The following is a 14,861-nucleotide window of genomic DNA, read 5'->3' as shown; positions in this document are numbered from 1 at the left end:
TAGGGGATCATGGGGCCCCTGTGTCCTTGCCCAAACTCAAAAAAGCCTATGAAAAAGGTACCAGGGGCATCTCATGGGGCCCCCTACTGACCCCAGGCCCTCAGGCAGTGCCCGAGTTTCCAAATGATCAGTCCGCCCCTGGCATGGACTGTCACTCGTAAGCGACTTTTTCCATGAATTCTCTTAGCAATTATTTTACAGGGTAGGTTGCCAGGTCTTTCCCCAACCCCCACCATGCAGGAGATCCCACATGGCCAGGGATGAAACTAGGACAATGTAGACAGGAGCCAATTAACCTACCAGCGTGTCTTTGGAGTGTGGGAGGAAACTGGAGTACCCAGAGGAAACCCACGCAGGCACAGGGAGAACATGCAAACTCCATGCAGGAGACGCCACGGTTGGGAATCGAACCCATGACCCATTTACTGCAAGGCAGACATGCCAACCACTAAGCCACTGTGCTGCCCATACAAACTGTATAGATCAGACCAAATTGAAGAGTGACAGAGGGACTTTGTTCCAAATCAGGGACATTCACTCGAAATCAGAGACAGTTGGGAGGTATGACTGCCTCTCAGGCGCCCTCTGAAGAGCAATCCACCATGGATCAGTTTTCAGAGGGCGTTTGAGGCAGTGAGGAGGCATTATGTTAGCAAAACGAATATGTGTAATAACGCGCTCAGAATGATGTCACCGAGCCCTTTAATCCTGTGTAGTGGTAATAATAACACTGACTTTCATCTGTTTTGCAGTGTTGCCATGGTTACAGACCATCCATACCATGGAGACTATGGAAGGGAGGAGTCAGTCCTGTACATTATAATACAGGATTTGATAGACTAGGAAGGCCAGCACACACGCGGGATGATCGCTATGCCGACAATATACAAAAATAATACTTATATCTATATTAGCGCGCACAAGCCCCGCCCTCTCCCTCCTCCTTGCATATTAAGGGCACATAGCCACGCCCATAGCTTTATCACGTATGTCGATCTCTGTCCCACCTTTGTGCACTTTGAGGACACCCAGCCCCCCCCTATACGCTGGTTCCGTCATTCATTGACACGCCCTCTCCCGCCTCCGTGCACACTGAGACAAGCCCCGCCCACACCTTAGCTAATACACTCTTAACACCACCCTCTCCCGTGCACATGTAGGACACATGGCCCGCCCATGCCTCAGCAGTGCAACTTCTAGCCACACACTCCCCCCTCCTGCACCCAATAAGGACGACTAGTCCCGCCCTCACCCGCCTCCGTACAGAGTGAGGACACAAGCCCCGCCCATGCATCAGCCGAGTAACTCCTAGCCACAACACTACTCCCCTCCTGTACCCAAAACGACTAAGTCCCGCCCTCACCCCTCCTCCGTGAGGATACAAGCCCCGCCCGTACCTTCTAGCCACACACTCCCCCCCTCCTGTACCCAATGAGGCCGACTAATCCCGCCCTCACCTTGTACGAGTGAGGCCACAAGCCCCGCCCATACATCAGCCGAGTAACTCCTAGCCACACCCTCCTCCCTCCTGTGCCCAATGAGGCCGACTAGTTCCGCCCTGACCCTCCTCCTTACAGAGTGAGGACACAAGCCCCGCCTATGCATCAGCCGAGTAACTCCTAGCCACACCCTCCCCGCTCCTGTGCCCAACGAGGCCGACTAGTCCCGCCCTCATCATCTACCGTGCAGAGTGAAGACACAAGCCCCGCCCGTACTTCAGCCGAGTCACTTCTAGCCCACCCTGTCCCCTTCTGTGCATAATGAGGCCGACGAGAACCGCCCTCACCCGCTTCCGTGCACGCTGAGGACAGCTAAGCCCGCCCCCACCTCGTCCGGGACACGTGAGCGTGACGTGGTGAAAGGTCCTGCGGCCCACTCCGCCTTCGGATCCCTGTGAGGCCCGTAGTATCTGTTCCTAGCAGGAAGCTGGCTGTGTGAGCGTCTCCCCGAACCCTCCGTCTTCCCAGTACGGCGGGACCATGTCCGGCCCCGGCTGTTCCTGCGCCGCCAGAATTATCATCAGCTGCCTGCACCGAGGTGAGGAGATAGGCGGACACCTTCCCTTCTCCCCTGATAGGGAGAGCTGATAGCCGGCTGTACGGGCCGTACCGCGGGGCGGTGTGAGGGGGATGGGACCGCATAGGCCTCCCGGTGTTCTCTGACTGGATGGAGGGTTTTTTATTTTATGAAATAAACTTTATTTATAACCTGACACGTACAAAATACACAATAGAAGGAATGGGGGGGAACCTGATGATACCGAGAAGGGGGTTTATCGGGGGCACCGACTCTGATACCGAGACCCCCAGCTGTGTGTAGTCCGGGGTGCCCAGAGCGTGAGCGGATTCTGAAATCCCTCCCCCCCCCCTTATATCAGGTTGTCTTCCCCTCCCTTATATCAGGTTGTCTTCCCCCCCCTTATATCAGGTTGTCTTCCCCCCCCTTATATCAGGTTGTCTTCCCCCCCCTTATATCAGGTTGTCTTCCCCCCCCTTATATCAGGTTGTCTTCCCCCCCCTTATATCAGGTTGTCTTCCCCCCCCTTATATCAGGTTGTCTTCCCCCCCCTTATATCAGGTTGTCTTCCCCCCCCTTATATCAGGTTGTCTTCCCCCCCCTTATATCAGGTTGTCTTCCCCCCCTTATATCAGGTTGTCTTCCCCCCCCTTATATCAGGTTGTCTTCCCCCCCCTTATATCAGGTTGTCTTCCCCCCCCTTATGTCAGGTTGTCTTCCCCCCCCCTTATATCAGGTTGTCTTCCCCCCCCTTATGTCAGGTTGTCTTCCCCCCCCTTATGTCAGGTTGTCTTCCCCCCCCTTATGTCAGGTTGTCTTCCCCCCCCTTATGTCAGGTTGTCTTCCCCCCCCCTTATGTCAGGTTGTCTTCCCCCCCCTTATGTCAGGTTGTCTTCCCCCCCCTTATGTCAGGTTGTCTTCCCCCCCCTTATGTCAGGTTGTCTTCCCCCCCCTTATGTCAGGTTGTCTTCCCCCCCCTTATGTCAGGTTGTCTTCCCCCCCCCCCCTTATGTCAGGTTGTCTTCCCCCCCCCCCCCCTTATGTCAGGTTGTCTTTCTCCCCCCCCCCCTTATGTCAGGTTGTCTTTCCCCCCCCCCCTTATGTCAGGTTGTCTTTCCCCCCCCCCCCCTTATGTCAGGTTGTCTTTCCCCCCCCCCCCCTTATGTCAGGTTGTCTTTCCCCCCCCCCCCCTTATGTCAGGTTGTCTTTCCCCCCCCCCCCCTTATGTCAGGTTGTCTTTCCCCCCCCCCCCCCTTATGTCAGGTTGTCTTTCCCCCCCCCCCCCTTATGTCAGGTTGTCTTTCCCCCCCCCCCCCTTATGTCAGGTTGTCTTTCCCCCCCCCCCCCCTTATGTCAGGTTGTCTTTCCCCCCCCCCCCCCTTATGTCAGGTTGTCTTTCCCCCCCCCCCCCCTTATGTCAGGTTGTCTTTCCCCCCCCCCCCCTTATGTCAGGTTGTCTTTCCCCCCCCCCCTTATGTCAGGTTGTCTTTCCCCCCCCCCCCTTATGTCAGGTTGTCTTTCCCCCCCCCCCCTTATGTCAGGTTGTCTTTCCCCCCCCCCCCCTTATGTCAGGTTGTCTTTCCCCCCCCCCCCTTATGTCAGGTTGTCTTTCCCCCCCCCCCCCTTATGTCAGGTTGTCTTTCCCCCCCCCCCCCTTATGTCAGGTTGTCTTTCCCCCCCCCCCCTTATGTCAGGTTGTCTTTCCCCCCCCCCCCCTTATGTCAGGTTGTCTTTCCCCCCCCCCCCCTTATGTCAGGTTGTCTTTCCCCCCCCCCCCCTTATGTCAGGTTGCCTCCCCCCCCCCCCCCCCCCCTTATATCAGGTTGTCTTTCCCCCCCTCTTATATCGGGGGGGGGGGGGGGTGCTCTCATGGGAGTCTTTGATGCTTTGCAGGGGGGGAAAAAAAATACATTGCTGCTGTCATTTGTTTCAGGCCCTCCAGGTGTTGAGGAACTGCAAGTCCCATGAGGCCTCGCAAGACTGACAGCAACAGCCAGGATTTCCAGTGGCAGAGGCATGATGGGACTTGTAGTACTTCAGTAGCTGGAGGGCCCCTAGTGTAAGCGATCAGCGGGTCCCGGCCACAAATCGTTGGCTGGGACCCACTGATCGGCTTGTGCTGTAGCGAATGACAGCACAGCTGGGGAGGCGGGCGCACACCCCCTACCCGGAAATGCCAAATCACGTACATGTACATAATCCGGCATGGCTGCTCTGCCGCTCTAAATCTGCGGTAGGCGGTCCCTAAGTGGTTAAGGTTTGACTTGTTATGTCATTTATTTACAAATAATCGCTAGGATATCAATAGCGCCGAAGAGCAGCTAGCACAATGTGGTGGGCGCAATATTCTCAAAATGTAAAATTAAAGTGCAGCACGAACTCCAAGTGAGGATAAACCACCCATCAAGAACAGTCAAAATGCGCAGCATAAGTATCCCCGTAGAATCTCAAACTCTGATCTCATTGGCTCCAACCGAATAAATAACAGTCGAGTGCATGGATCAAAGAAAAGAAGCCCTCTAATAGTGTAGTCAAGTGATAAAAATGGAATTTAATGTAAGAATAAAACTCATTTTAAAAGAAATACATAAGCACAGCACCAGGGGCGGACTGACAACTCATGGGGCCCCCGGGCAATAGGTGATCATGGCGCCCCTGTGTCCTTGCCCAAACTCAAAAAAGCCTATGAAAAAGGTACCAGGGGCATCTCATGGGGCCCCCTACTGACCCCGGGCCCTCAGGCAGAGCCCGAGTTTCCAAATGATCAGTCCGCCCCTGCACAGCATGATACCACAGTGCTGTGACCTGCCAGTATTGTTTCCAACCGACAAGATGGCCGCCACGTACACTATCATGTCACATGCCGTAACTGCCCTAATTATTTGCTCAGCAAAACCTCGTGTGGTGTTTGTTTTTTTGTGTGTTTGTTTGTGTTTTTTTTTTTTTACTAAAAACTTATGAAATTGTTTGTGCACACTAAAATTAACTTTAGTATATTTTTTACTGAAAGCTTGCTTTTCCTAAGCCATTGTGCTAATGTGATATGACATTGGAACCACCACGATTTTATTCTTCAGGGTGTCTGCTTTTTAGAAAATTAGAATATATGTTTGGGGGTTTTATATTTATTTCAGGTACTTTTATAGCGCTGTCAATTTACGCCGCGCTTTACATATATATTGTACATTCACATCAGTCCCTAACCCTCAAGGGGGGGTGCAATCTAAGGTCCGTAACCCTCAAGGGGTGTACAATCTAAGGTCCCTAACCCTCAAGGGGTGTACAATCTAAGGTCCCTAACTCACATTCATACATACACATACTAGGGACAATTTAGACAGGAGCCAATTAACCTACCAGTATGTCTTTGGAGTGTGGGAGGAAACCGGAGTACCTGGAGGAAACCCACGCAGGCACAGGGAGAACATGCAAACTCCAAGCAGGTGATACTGTGGTTGGGAATCAAACCAGCGACCCGAGTACTGCCAGGCAGAAGTGCTAACCATTTAGCCACTGTGCTGCCCTCAATCTCCAGGTCTAAAGCCAATGTCTCCCACTTGCTGTCTCAACAAATGAGGCAGAAACCCAGGACAGCCGAGACTGTTGTGCGCAGTGGTGGATCACGATAGGGTTCAGGTGGGTATTGAGGGAGATGGTGAGGGGGGGGGGGTAGCTGCTGCACACACACAGACCCTTGGCCTTCACAAGCACTTTAAATATAGCAACAAATATAAAACAGTCAATCTATACAATACGAAGTTTTTACGCATCATTGGTCTTTATTTTGATTATGTTCAACAGTGATTTGCTGTGGTATTTATCTTCACTTTACAGTAATAATACTTTCATACCAAATGGGTGCAGCGCTAGAAACAATGTCCGTAAATATATTAAAATGCCAGAAAAAGTGAGTCCTGTGCAGGTCTAGGTGCGAGTAAGCAGTAGAATCCAATAATAGTGCTCCGAATCGTGGGGTAATATTACGCACTCACCAGATGCGTAATGTATATACGCATTAAATGACTCTGTAGAGGTCCCTTTTAGGAGTTGGATAAGATCATAATCCTCCCTCTAGGTAAGGTGGCGCTGTCAGCTCACGGATAGATACAGGATCCAGCTGGCCAGAGATCCCTTTAAGGGATGGGCGGGTGTAGATGCCTGCTTTAAGGGACTCCCTCCTTTGGATACTTAAGGATGACTGGATCAGATGGGCTCAAGTTTAACCAGTGAAGACAGATCCATTGTAATGTATCACTTCCCTGCTACCTCTTTGGGTTTGACACCTTGGGGTTTATTTACTAAAGCTGGAGAGTCCAAAATCAGACTCCCTTCTGCATAGAAACCAATCCGCTTCTAACCTCAGCTTGTTCAATGAAGCTTTGGTAATGAAACCTGGAAGCTGATTGGTTTCTATGCAGAAGGGAGTCTGATTTTGGACTCTCCAGCTTTAGTAAATAAACCCCCTTCTGTCAGGTGTACAGTGTGATCCCGACTCTTATAGATGACCAACACTGACTGCTTCCATCTACGCCACCCAACAACACTACACTTCCCGCTGTTCTCAGCACCGCCCACCAACTCCTAAAGGGGACCTCTACAGTGTCATTTAAGGCGTATATACATTACGCATCTGGTGAGTGCGTAATTTTACCACATGATTTGGAGCACTATTATTGGATTCTACTGCTTACTCGCACCTAGACCTGCACAGACTGTCACTTGTTCTGGCATTTAATTTTAATATTTACAGACATTATTAATGTTTTTAGCACTGCACCTATTTATTTGGTATGATTTTCTGAAGGTTTTATATTGGTTGCCTTTTGGTGCTCTAGCCGCTTATTAGAAAGCGCTCACTTTTCCATTTTATCTTATTAGGAATATTTTGTTTCATAATTGTTGCTATAGCCTACCCCAACCTCACCTAACACCCGACCTCACCTAACAACTAACCTCCTCCACTCCTCCCGCCACCCCATCCCCCACAGCCATCTCCTCCTGTACCACCTTCCCCTCCCTCCTAGACTGTAAGCTGGAAAGAGCAGGGCCCTCGAACCCCTCGTGTATTGTATTGTTACTGTCTTGTCTCATGTTCTGTCCCCCTTGCTACTGTACAGCGCTGAGCATACCCTTTGGCGCTATATAAATACTGTATAATAATATTTAATCAACACCAAGCTTAGCTGTTTTCGTATAATTTTTTTTTTTTTTTTAAGCGTGTTTTCAAAATATACAAAAACTGCTGTGGTTGTGAAAAGGGGTAAACCTAGTAGTGAAAAAAAAAAATCTGTATATGGCAGCACAGTGGCTAAGTGGTTAGCACTTCCACCTGGCAGCACTAGGGTTGCCAGGTCGAATCTCAGCCATAATGCTAGCTGCCTGGAGTTTGCATGTTCTCCCTGTGCCTGTGTGGGTTTCCTTCTGGGTACTCTGGTTTCCTCTCACAAGACATGCTGGTAGGTCGTCTAAATTGGCCCTAGTATGTGTATGGAGGAATGTGAGTTGGGGACCTTAGATTGTACGCCTCTTGAGGGTTAGGTGTGTGTGTATTGAGGGTGCTAAATTACCTGTAATAAATATATTGCAGCTTACCAATCCTTAGATGTGGTGGCTGAATTTGTCTGGTGATCCTTCCAGTAGCATGCTTCCTGTCCTAGGGTGACAACACTGGCTCACTGTACTCTATCTATAGAGGAGCAGTGTTATCACTCTAGTACAGGACTACAGAGCAACTTTGCATCTCGTCCGCTCCATAATTTGTCGGGGTGTTCAGTAGTCAACAGAGTTGGGAACTATGGAGGTGATTAACAAAGACGCATCAAAATGTGCCAATTTCCATAGGCTTGTAAGCTAACATACATGTACATTGCCAGCCTGGAAGCAGCTGCAGGCATCAACCTGGTCTTTTTTTACAACCAGGCAGCAATGCTCTTTTGTATGTAAAAGCAATCCTAGTGGCTAATTAGCTGCTGGATAGCTTTTACAGGTATTGGAAGGGGGTTCCTACTGCCCTCTGGGCTCTCCTGTCTCAGCGGGGAGTCTGGTACTGAACACAGTGGCTCCACTGGCTTGCCATAGAGGTGATTGAGGACTGGATCATCGCCAATCATCTCTATGGTCTAGGAGACTGGAAGCGACCAGCATTTCGTCACTTCCAGTTAGGGTAAATGTAAACGAGAGCATTCCCCCCCCCCCCCCCCAACCAAACGTATGCTTTCAAGGGTAGAGGAGAGATGTGGGGTCTTATAGACCTGTGATGTCTCTATAAAGAGGACCTGTCTTGCTTTATGCTGTTTACATTCTATGTGATGGCAATAAGTCATTAAAAAAAAAAATTTAAACTTTTTTTTTTTTTTTACACTGTTCCGTCATTTTTATTTTTTTAAAGTGCCCCCAATTTGTCATGCTTGCGCACAAACTCGTAGATCATGCATGTGTATGTACACACTGTTCATGCCACGCATCAGGTATCACTGCTAACGTCGGAGCGAGATCAATATTTCTAGCACCAGAAAAATGTTTACAGGTAGCCAGATCAGTATTAAAGCGTCGCCTTTGGAGATATTTAAGTATCGTAGTTTAAAACCACACACTTGTGGAGTGGCGACAAAATGTGACATGTTTGGTATCTATTGACTCGACATAACATCTTTTACCAAAAAGTGTGTGGTTTTTTTTTTTTTTTTTGTTTAATTTTAAATTGCATTTAAAAAACCGCTGCGCTGATGCAGTGTGACATAAAAAATAATTGCCAACGACCACCATTTTATTCTCTACGGTCTCTACTAAAAAAACAAAAAAAAAAGTGTGTGTGTGGCAATTACTGGCCACCACTCGGCAATCGTCGGGGAAAGCTGATGGGAGAGACCTGTGTGTAAACACAAGTCTCTTCTGTCAGCATGGACATGCTGCTTTGTATCTCTCTGCACAGCATGTCGCCGAAGCAAAACGCACACCCCTAACCCTTTGCCCCATATGTTAACCCCTTCCTGCCCAGTGCCATTAGTACAGTGTCAGTGCTTTTTATTAGCACTGATCACTGTATTGGTGTCACTGGGGATGTCAGTGGCAATCCGTTCTCACCCAGTCTCATGCCCACCGCAGTCCCACTTTTAGGTCGATGATCACCCCCATTACGTTTATTAGGCTACGTTCACACTAGCGTTGTGTGCAGGCGGCAGAGAGGCGTTTGGGAAGCGTTTTTGCCGCTTGCCAAACGCCTCTGCCAATTCTGCACATTGCAGCACCTGGTGCTGTTCTAACGGGAGCATTTGCGTCGCGGCAAAACGGACGCCTCTGGTCGAGTCAGGAGGTGTTGAAGCCTCCTATTCTCGTCTATGGTGCCGCTCCGCAAACGCCCGGCCGGCGTTTGCGGTGCGGTTGTGACGTGGTTGCGGGGCGTTTGCTGAGCGGTAACAGCACTCAAACTGCATTATAGGCGTTTGTCGGATGTTATTAATGCTCGGCAACCGCTGCTAAACCGTGCACGCGGCGCGTTAAAAAACGCTCCGCAAACGCTGGACCAACGCTTGCCAAACGCTATAGGGGCATTTGGCAAGCGTTGGTAAAACAGCCCAGTGTGAACGAGCCCTTCGCAAAAGGTGTGTGTGTTATAGATATATATTACACACAGCCATTTGTGAACGCTATAACTTTCATGTAAGCCAATTAATTTACACGTATGGGGATTTTTTTTTTTTTTTTTAGTGAAGACATGTAGTGGAATACATTTTTCCTAAATTTAGGACTTTTTTTTTTTTTTTTTATTGGATATGTTTTATAGTAAAAAGATTATTTTATAGAGCAAAAAATAAACCGCAGAGGTGATCAAATACCACCGAATGAGAGCTCTAAAAAAAAGACATTTAATCAATGTAGTGTTGCATGACTGTGCAACTGCCAAAGTAACACAGCGCCTTATAACAAAAAAAAAATCGCCTTGGGGGGGGGGGGGGAAATCCTCTGGAGGTCAAGTGGTTAAGCTTTAAGATTTCCCTGAAGGCCCAAGTGACATCCCAGGGGGGGCATCTCTGCGATGGGGTTACTTCAGTAGTGTTTTCTGGGAAACTTAGAAGAGGATGCAACATAGGTATGTAAATCCTCCTTTTTTTTTTTTTCTTTTTTTTTTCTTTTTTTTTTTTATTGGCCCATTCTTAGATATGTGGTTTGGACTGCATCCAATTCGCATGACGTGAGCCTAACTGGCTTTCTCTGGAGCCGTTTCACGTGTGTGTGTGTTGGCTGCAGTGTGGTTTTTTTTTTTTTTTTTTTTTTTTTTTTTTTTTTTTTTTTAGAAAGTCCGGTATGATTTTCAGTCCTGTTGAGGTGCGATATCAAGTGTCATACACACCTGAAGTGCTAGTGGGAAAATCGCACTGAAACCAGCCCCACACATTTGTGAATCCGGACTCCGTGTTAGGTGATTTCACATCTGTAGGCTGTAGAGGTATGCTTTAAATCTATATCCCATGTATGTATAATTATTATACAGTATATAGCGCCAACAGTTCGCTCAGCGCTGTACATTACATGAGACAGTACAATGCGATACACGAGGGGTTACAGGGCCCTGCTCCTTGGAGCTTACAATCTAGGGTGTGTGTGTGTGTATAAATTTTTTTTTTTATTGTGTAGTTGTATTAGTCTACCTTGGACCAATCGAAGTATACGCATTCCATATTTGGCCAAGTGGAGAACCACTGTAGTAGCTGCTGCTACTACAGTGATACTTAGCTGTTTTCTGGGTCCTATGCCGAGCAGCTACCCTGCTGCATTTGATTTTGCCTCATTTGCACAAAACAAACTGCTATGCAATTATTATTATTTTTTTTTTTTTTTCCTCTTCTTCCATATACCCCACAATATTCATTGTTGCTGAAGAATGGGAAGATATATACATACAGCAGGAGTTTGGAGAGATTTTAGACACGCGGCTGGTAGGCTGCAGGAGACCATCTGAAACTAGGGACATGTTTTGTGACATTGATAGAGCTAGAGGGCCATGACAACCCCTCAGGCTAGGTTCACATCTGTGCGGGTGGTGCCACTGCGGATCTGCACGAAAATCCGTGCAGCTGTACAGATGAATGTGGACCCGCTGGCGGGTGCCATTAATTCTAATGGCACGACACCCATACTGGAAATCGCAACCGTACTGGGAACTGCGGTTTACAAAAAAGTGCAGGGACTTCCCTGTTTGCCCCGGGGTATGGGAGTCCATTCAAATGAACGGGCTCTCGTGCCCGTGTAAAACGTGGCCCGCACGGCCGCATATATGTGAACCGGGGGTTACAGATCAGTGATCCCACTTACTGCTGGGGTCTGAGGGTTACACAACTACAGTGGTCATCTACCTGCAGGTTTGGCACCAGAGGAGAGCAAGACCTCACACTGCTGGGTATTCACACTTTTAATAAGTTGTATGTTTGTGTTTTTTTTTTTTTGTTTTTTTAAGCAAGCTGTGGCAAGACAAATATTCATTATAATGGCAATATTTTCAATATGCTGGATATTGAGCCTCCTGACAGATATTCTCCAGCTGCCTGGTATGTAGTGGTCTAGTAGAGCGAGTTCCTTTGTCCTCTTTTAGTACATAGCTGGGAGGGCTTGTGCTTCAGTGCTAGACTTCAGCATCTAGCGAGGAATATCAGGACTTCCGTTTTTGGCCCATTGCATCACAGAAGGTGGGGGATTCCTTCTTAAAGCCCATTGTATGCTCTGCAGCTACTTTTTTTTTTTTTTTTTTTTTTTTTTTTTCGTTTTAAGATACCGTTTTAGGGCTTATTCATGTGGGGGAAGCATTTTAGCTGTGGTTTTTCCTCCCTCCTCAATCTGACACAGCAGCCAGAGGGGGTTGCACACATGCTGCAGTGAAACTTTTACCCCTTTTTGGTAGTCTGTGGGCAGTACTGCCACCAAATGCCCTTTATTTAAGTGAATGGGGGGCCGTGCTAAATCATGCGTGATGGATGTGGACAGTGGTAAGGCTTTTGAGACACCGAGCATATCCATTCCTCCCGCTGCCTTTCAGCCGCCTTCTGCAAAGCAGTTCACCATGGATAGGGGGGTGTGTTGTGTTCTTTCTCTTTATAGGGATGGCAAGGTCTGCTGCTTGTGCAATCAAGCCCTTAAAGCAATATTCCAGCCAAAACCTTTCTGTGTACATACTTCCCCCCCCCCCCCCCCCCCCACACTGTCACTTATGTACAAAAGCCATTTGATCTTCATTAGTGATGTCTGTGTGTTGTAGGGAGTGGTAAAACTGCGTCTCAACAGCCTATTACTACCTCGGGCCAAGCACATGAAGAAGCCCTGAAATTTCTGTTGTATCTGTTTTGAGAAGTGCGAAGAATCTATTGATCCTGCCTGAAATCTTATGAGCTGAAAAACTTCCTGTACTTTGTGCTGGTTGGAACAGGAAATCTTGGGATAACATTCTCTATTACTATTAGTTACATACAACTGATATGTGTCGGCTGTACCACGTAGTTGTATGAAAGCCTCCTGTTCTTTCTATTGCTTCCTTTTGTGTGAAATCCTTGGTGTTCCTGCCAGTCCCTCTGCTTTCCTATTAAAAACTGGCCATGCTAGGCATGGGAGCACAGCATGGTCAGTTGTTGTTGTGTTTTTTTTTTTTTTTTTCTGGGAACTCGGCCTGCTCTCCTTCCAATGATCAGCCTTGGGCTCCATTCACACTTGTGTGATTTTGCAGTGCGGCTTTGGCGCGGTGCTTTTGGGGAGTGCGGCTTTGGCGCGGTGCTTTTGGGGGAGTGCGGCTTTGGCGCGGTGCTTTTGGGGGAGTGCGGCTTTGGCTTTGATCGAGGATAATTGTTTCTGCTGTAAAGTCGTACACAAGTCACATGTACAACATTCAGTTGCGACTTTACATAGTCTATGGCCGTCAAGTCAGATCAAAGTAATGCAGGAACTACCGTATTTTCCAGCGTATAAGGCGACTGGGTGTATAGGACGACCCCCTAATTTTCCAGTTAAAACATATGTTTTGGGCTATACATGCCGTATAAGACTACCCCCCTTCTGAGGAAACGCCATTTAAATACATCAGATTTTTAATTTTAATGGTTATGACTTTACCGGTACTTAAAATCCTTCAAAATCCTCATGTTCATCCTCTGACATCATAAGTTCATGAATGACATCTTGTGATACATTTGTAAGACCTCATCATATGGATCAAATTCCCAATCGGATGGTTACCGCTGGATGTGCGGTATATACAGTATACCGAGCCAAGCTGTTTCAAAAACGTACCGGTATGTCCCTACTGTAATCAGCTGGATGCGTGTATGTACGATAGCTGAGGCTACATACAGTATACACTGGGCCAATCACGGCGAGCGATGTGTTCTACTAATTAATACAAAGCCTTCTCGGATTGGCTGAGGTTGTGACATAATCAGCCCACCTCTCTGACTCGGCCAATCCGAGCAGGCTTTGTATTAGAATACATCGCTCCCCATGATTGGCCCAGTGTATACTGTATGTAGCCGCAGCTACCGTACATACACGCATCCAGCGGGCTGATTACCGTAGGGACGTACCGGTACGTTTTTTGAAACCGCGTAGCTCCACGCAGTATACTGTATTTACCGCACATCCAGCGGGCTGACAGATAAATCTGTCATAGGGAGATTTGTTTTGAGCCAGCTTGGCTCAGCGCGGTATACAGTATGTACATTACTGCACATCCGGCCAGCTTGGCTCAGCGCGGTATACTGTATGTACATTACTGCACATCCGGCCAGCTTGGCTCAGCGTGGTATACTGGTGTGTACATTACTGCATATCCGGCCAGCTTGGCTTAGCGCGGTATACTGTGTGTACATTACCGCACATCCGGCCAGCTTGGCTCAGCGCGGTATACCGTGTGTACATTACCGCACATCCGGCCAGCTTGGCTCAGCGCGGTATACCGTGTGTACATTACCGCACATCCGGCCAGCTTGGCTCAGCGCGGTATACCGTGTGTACATTACCGCACATCCGGCCAGCTTGGCTCAGCGCGGTATACCGTGTGTACATTACCGCACATCCGGCCAGCTTGGCTCAGCGCGGTATACCGTGTGTACATTGCCGCACATCCGGCCAGCTTGGCTCAGCGCGGTATACCGTGTACATTGCCGCACATCCGGCCAGCTTGGCTCAGCGCGGTATACCGTGTGTACATTGCCGCACATCCGGCCAGCTTGGCTCAGCGCGGTATACCGTATGTACAGTATTACCGCACATCCGGCCAGCTTGACCCAAACAAACCCAAGGTTCACATTTTATACCCCGCGTATAAGACGACCCCCAATTTTTGGGGTTTATTTAGTATAAAAAGTAGTCTTCTACGCCAGAAAATACTGTACTTTGAAGTCGCTGCGAATTATCGGTCGCACATATATAAATGGTACCCATTGGGGAAAATGGGGGGTGACTTGTCATGTGATTTTGGACCCCAGTCACATGACAAGTCACATATGTGAATGGAGCCGTATCGCCAAGGACCACACAGGGTGGATAATAGATGTACGTTAGTGAAGAGGTCGCACTTGTGCTGGAAAAAACAATTCTTAATTGCTATGTAAGCTGCAGGTGCTCAGTCATGTTATCCCCGGAATCAGCGCTGACCGCACTCCATGGGCTGGTCTGTGAAAGCCGGTGTATAGAAGTAAACAGGAACGGTCCAAGCAATCCTATTTTATCCTTTAATTTCCTGATGTGCATTAGGAGAAGGAAAGAGCAAACCTGATTGGTTAGTTTGCTCCAATTATCATCAGTCCTTGGTGACAGGCAGTCTGTTTACAAGCTCAGCTGGGATTTATGGGCTTGAAATGTTAGTG

The 14,861-nt window shown here is 48.3% G+C and overlaps 1 protein-coding gene across 3 annotated transcripts in view; it reads left to right on the top strand.

Moving 5' to 3' along the window:
- Nucleotides 1–1,744: 1,744 nt before the first annotated feature.
- The window catches only part of CLPX (caseinolytic mitochondrial matrix peptidase chaperone subunit X), an 86,668-nt gene continuing 73,551 nt past the window's right edge, over nucleotides 1,745–14,861 (top strand). Inside the window, exon 1 of one of the 3 annotated variants that reach the window (XM_089656661.1) lies at nucleotides 1,745–2,037. In XM_089656661.1, the coding sequence (XP_089512787.1) occupies nucleotides 1,980–2,037 (58 nt within the window). In that variant the 5' untranslated portion in view covers nucleotides 1,745–1,979. The remainder of the gene's footprint in view (nucleotides 2,038–14,861) is intronic. The other 2 variants (XM_089656662.1, XM_089656663.1) reach the window with 2 other exon arrangements.

The sequence above is a fragment of the Staurois parvus genome, unplaced genomic scaffold (assembly GCF_062004578.1).
Source record: "Staurois parvus isolate SC_StPar_1 unplaced genomic scaffold, SC_StPar_1.0 ptg000927l, whole genome shotgun sequence".
Taxonomy (NCBI): Eukaryota; Metazoa; Chordata; class Amphibia; order Anura; family Ranidae; genus Staurois; species Staurois parvus.
Note: the sequence above shows the minus strand (reverse complement) of the source record. Positions and strands in the feature narration are given on the sequence as shown.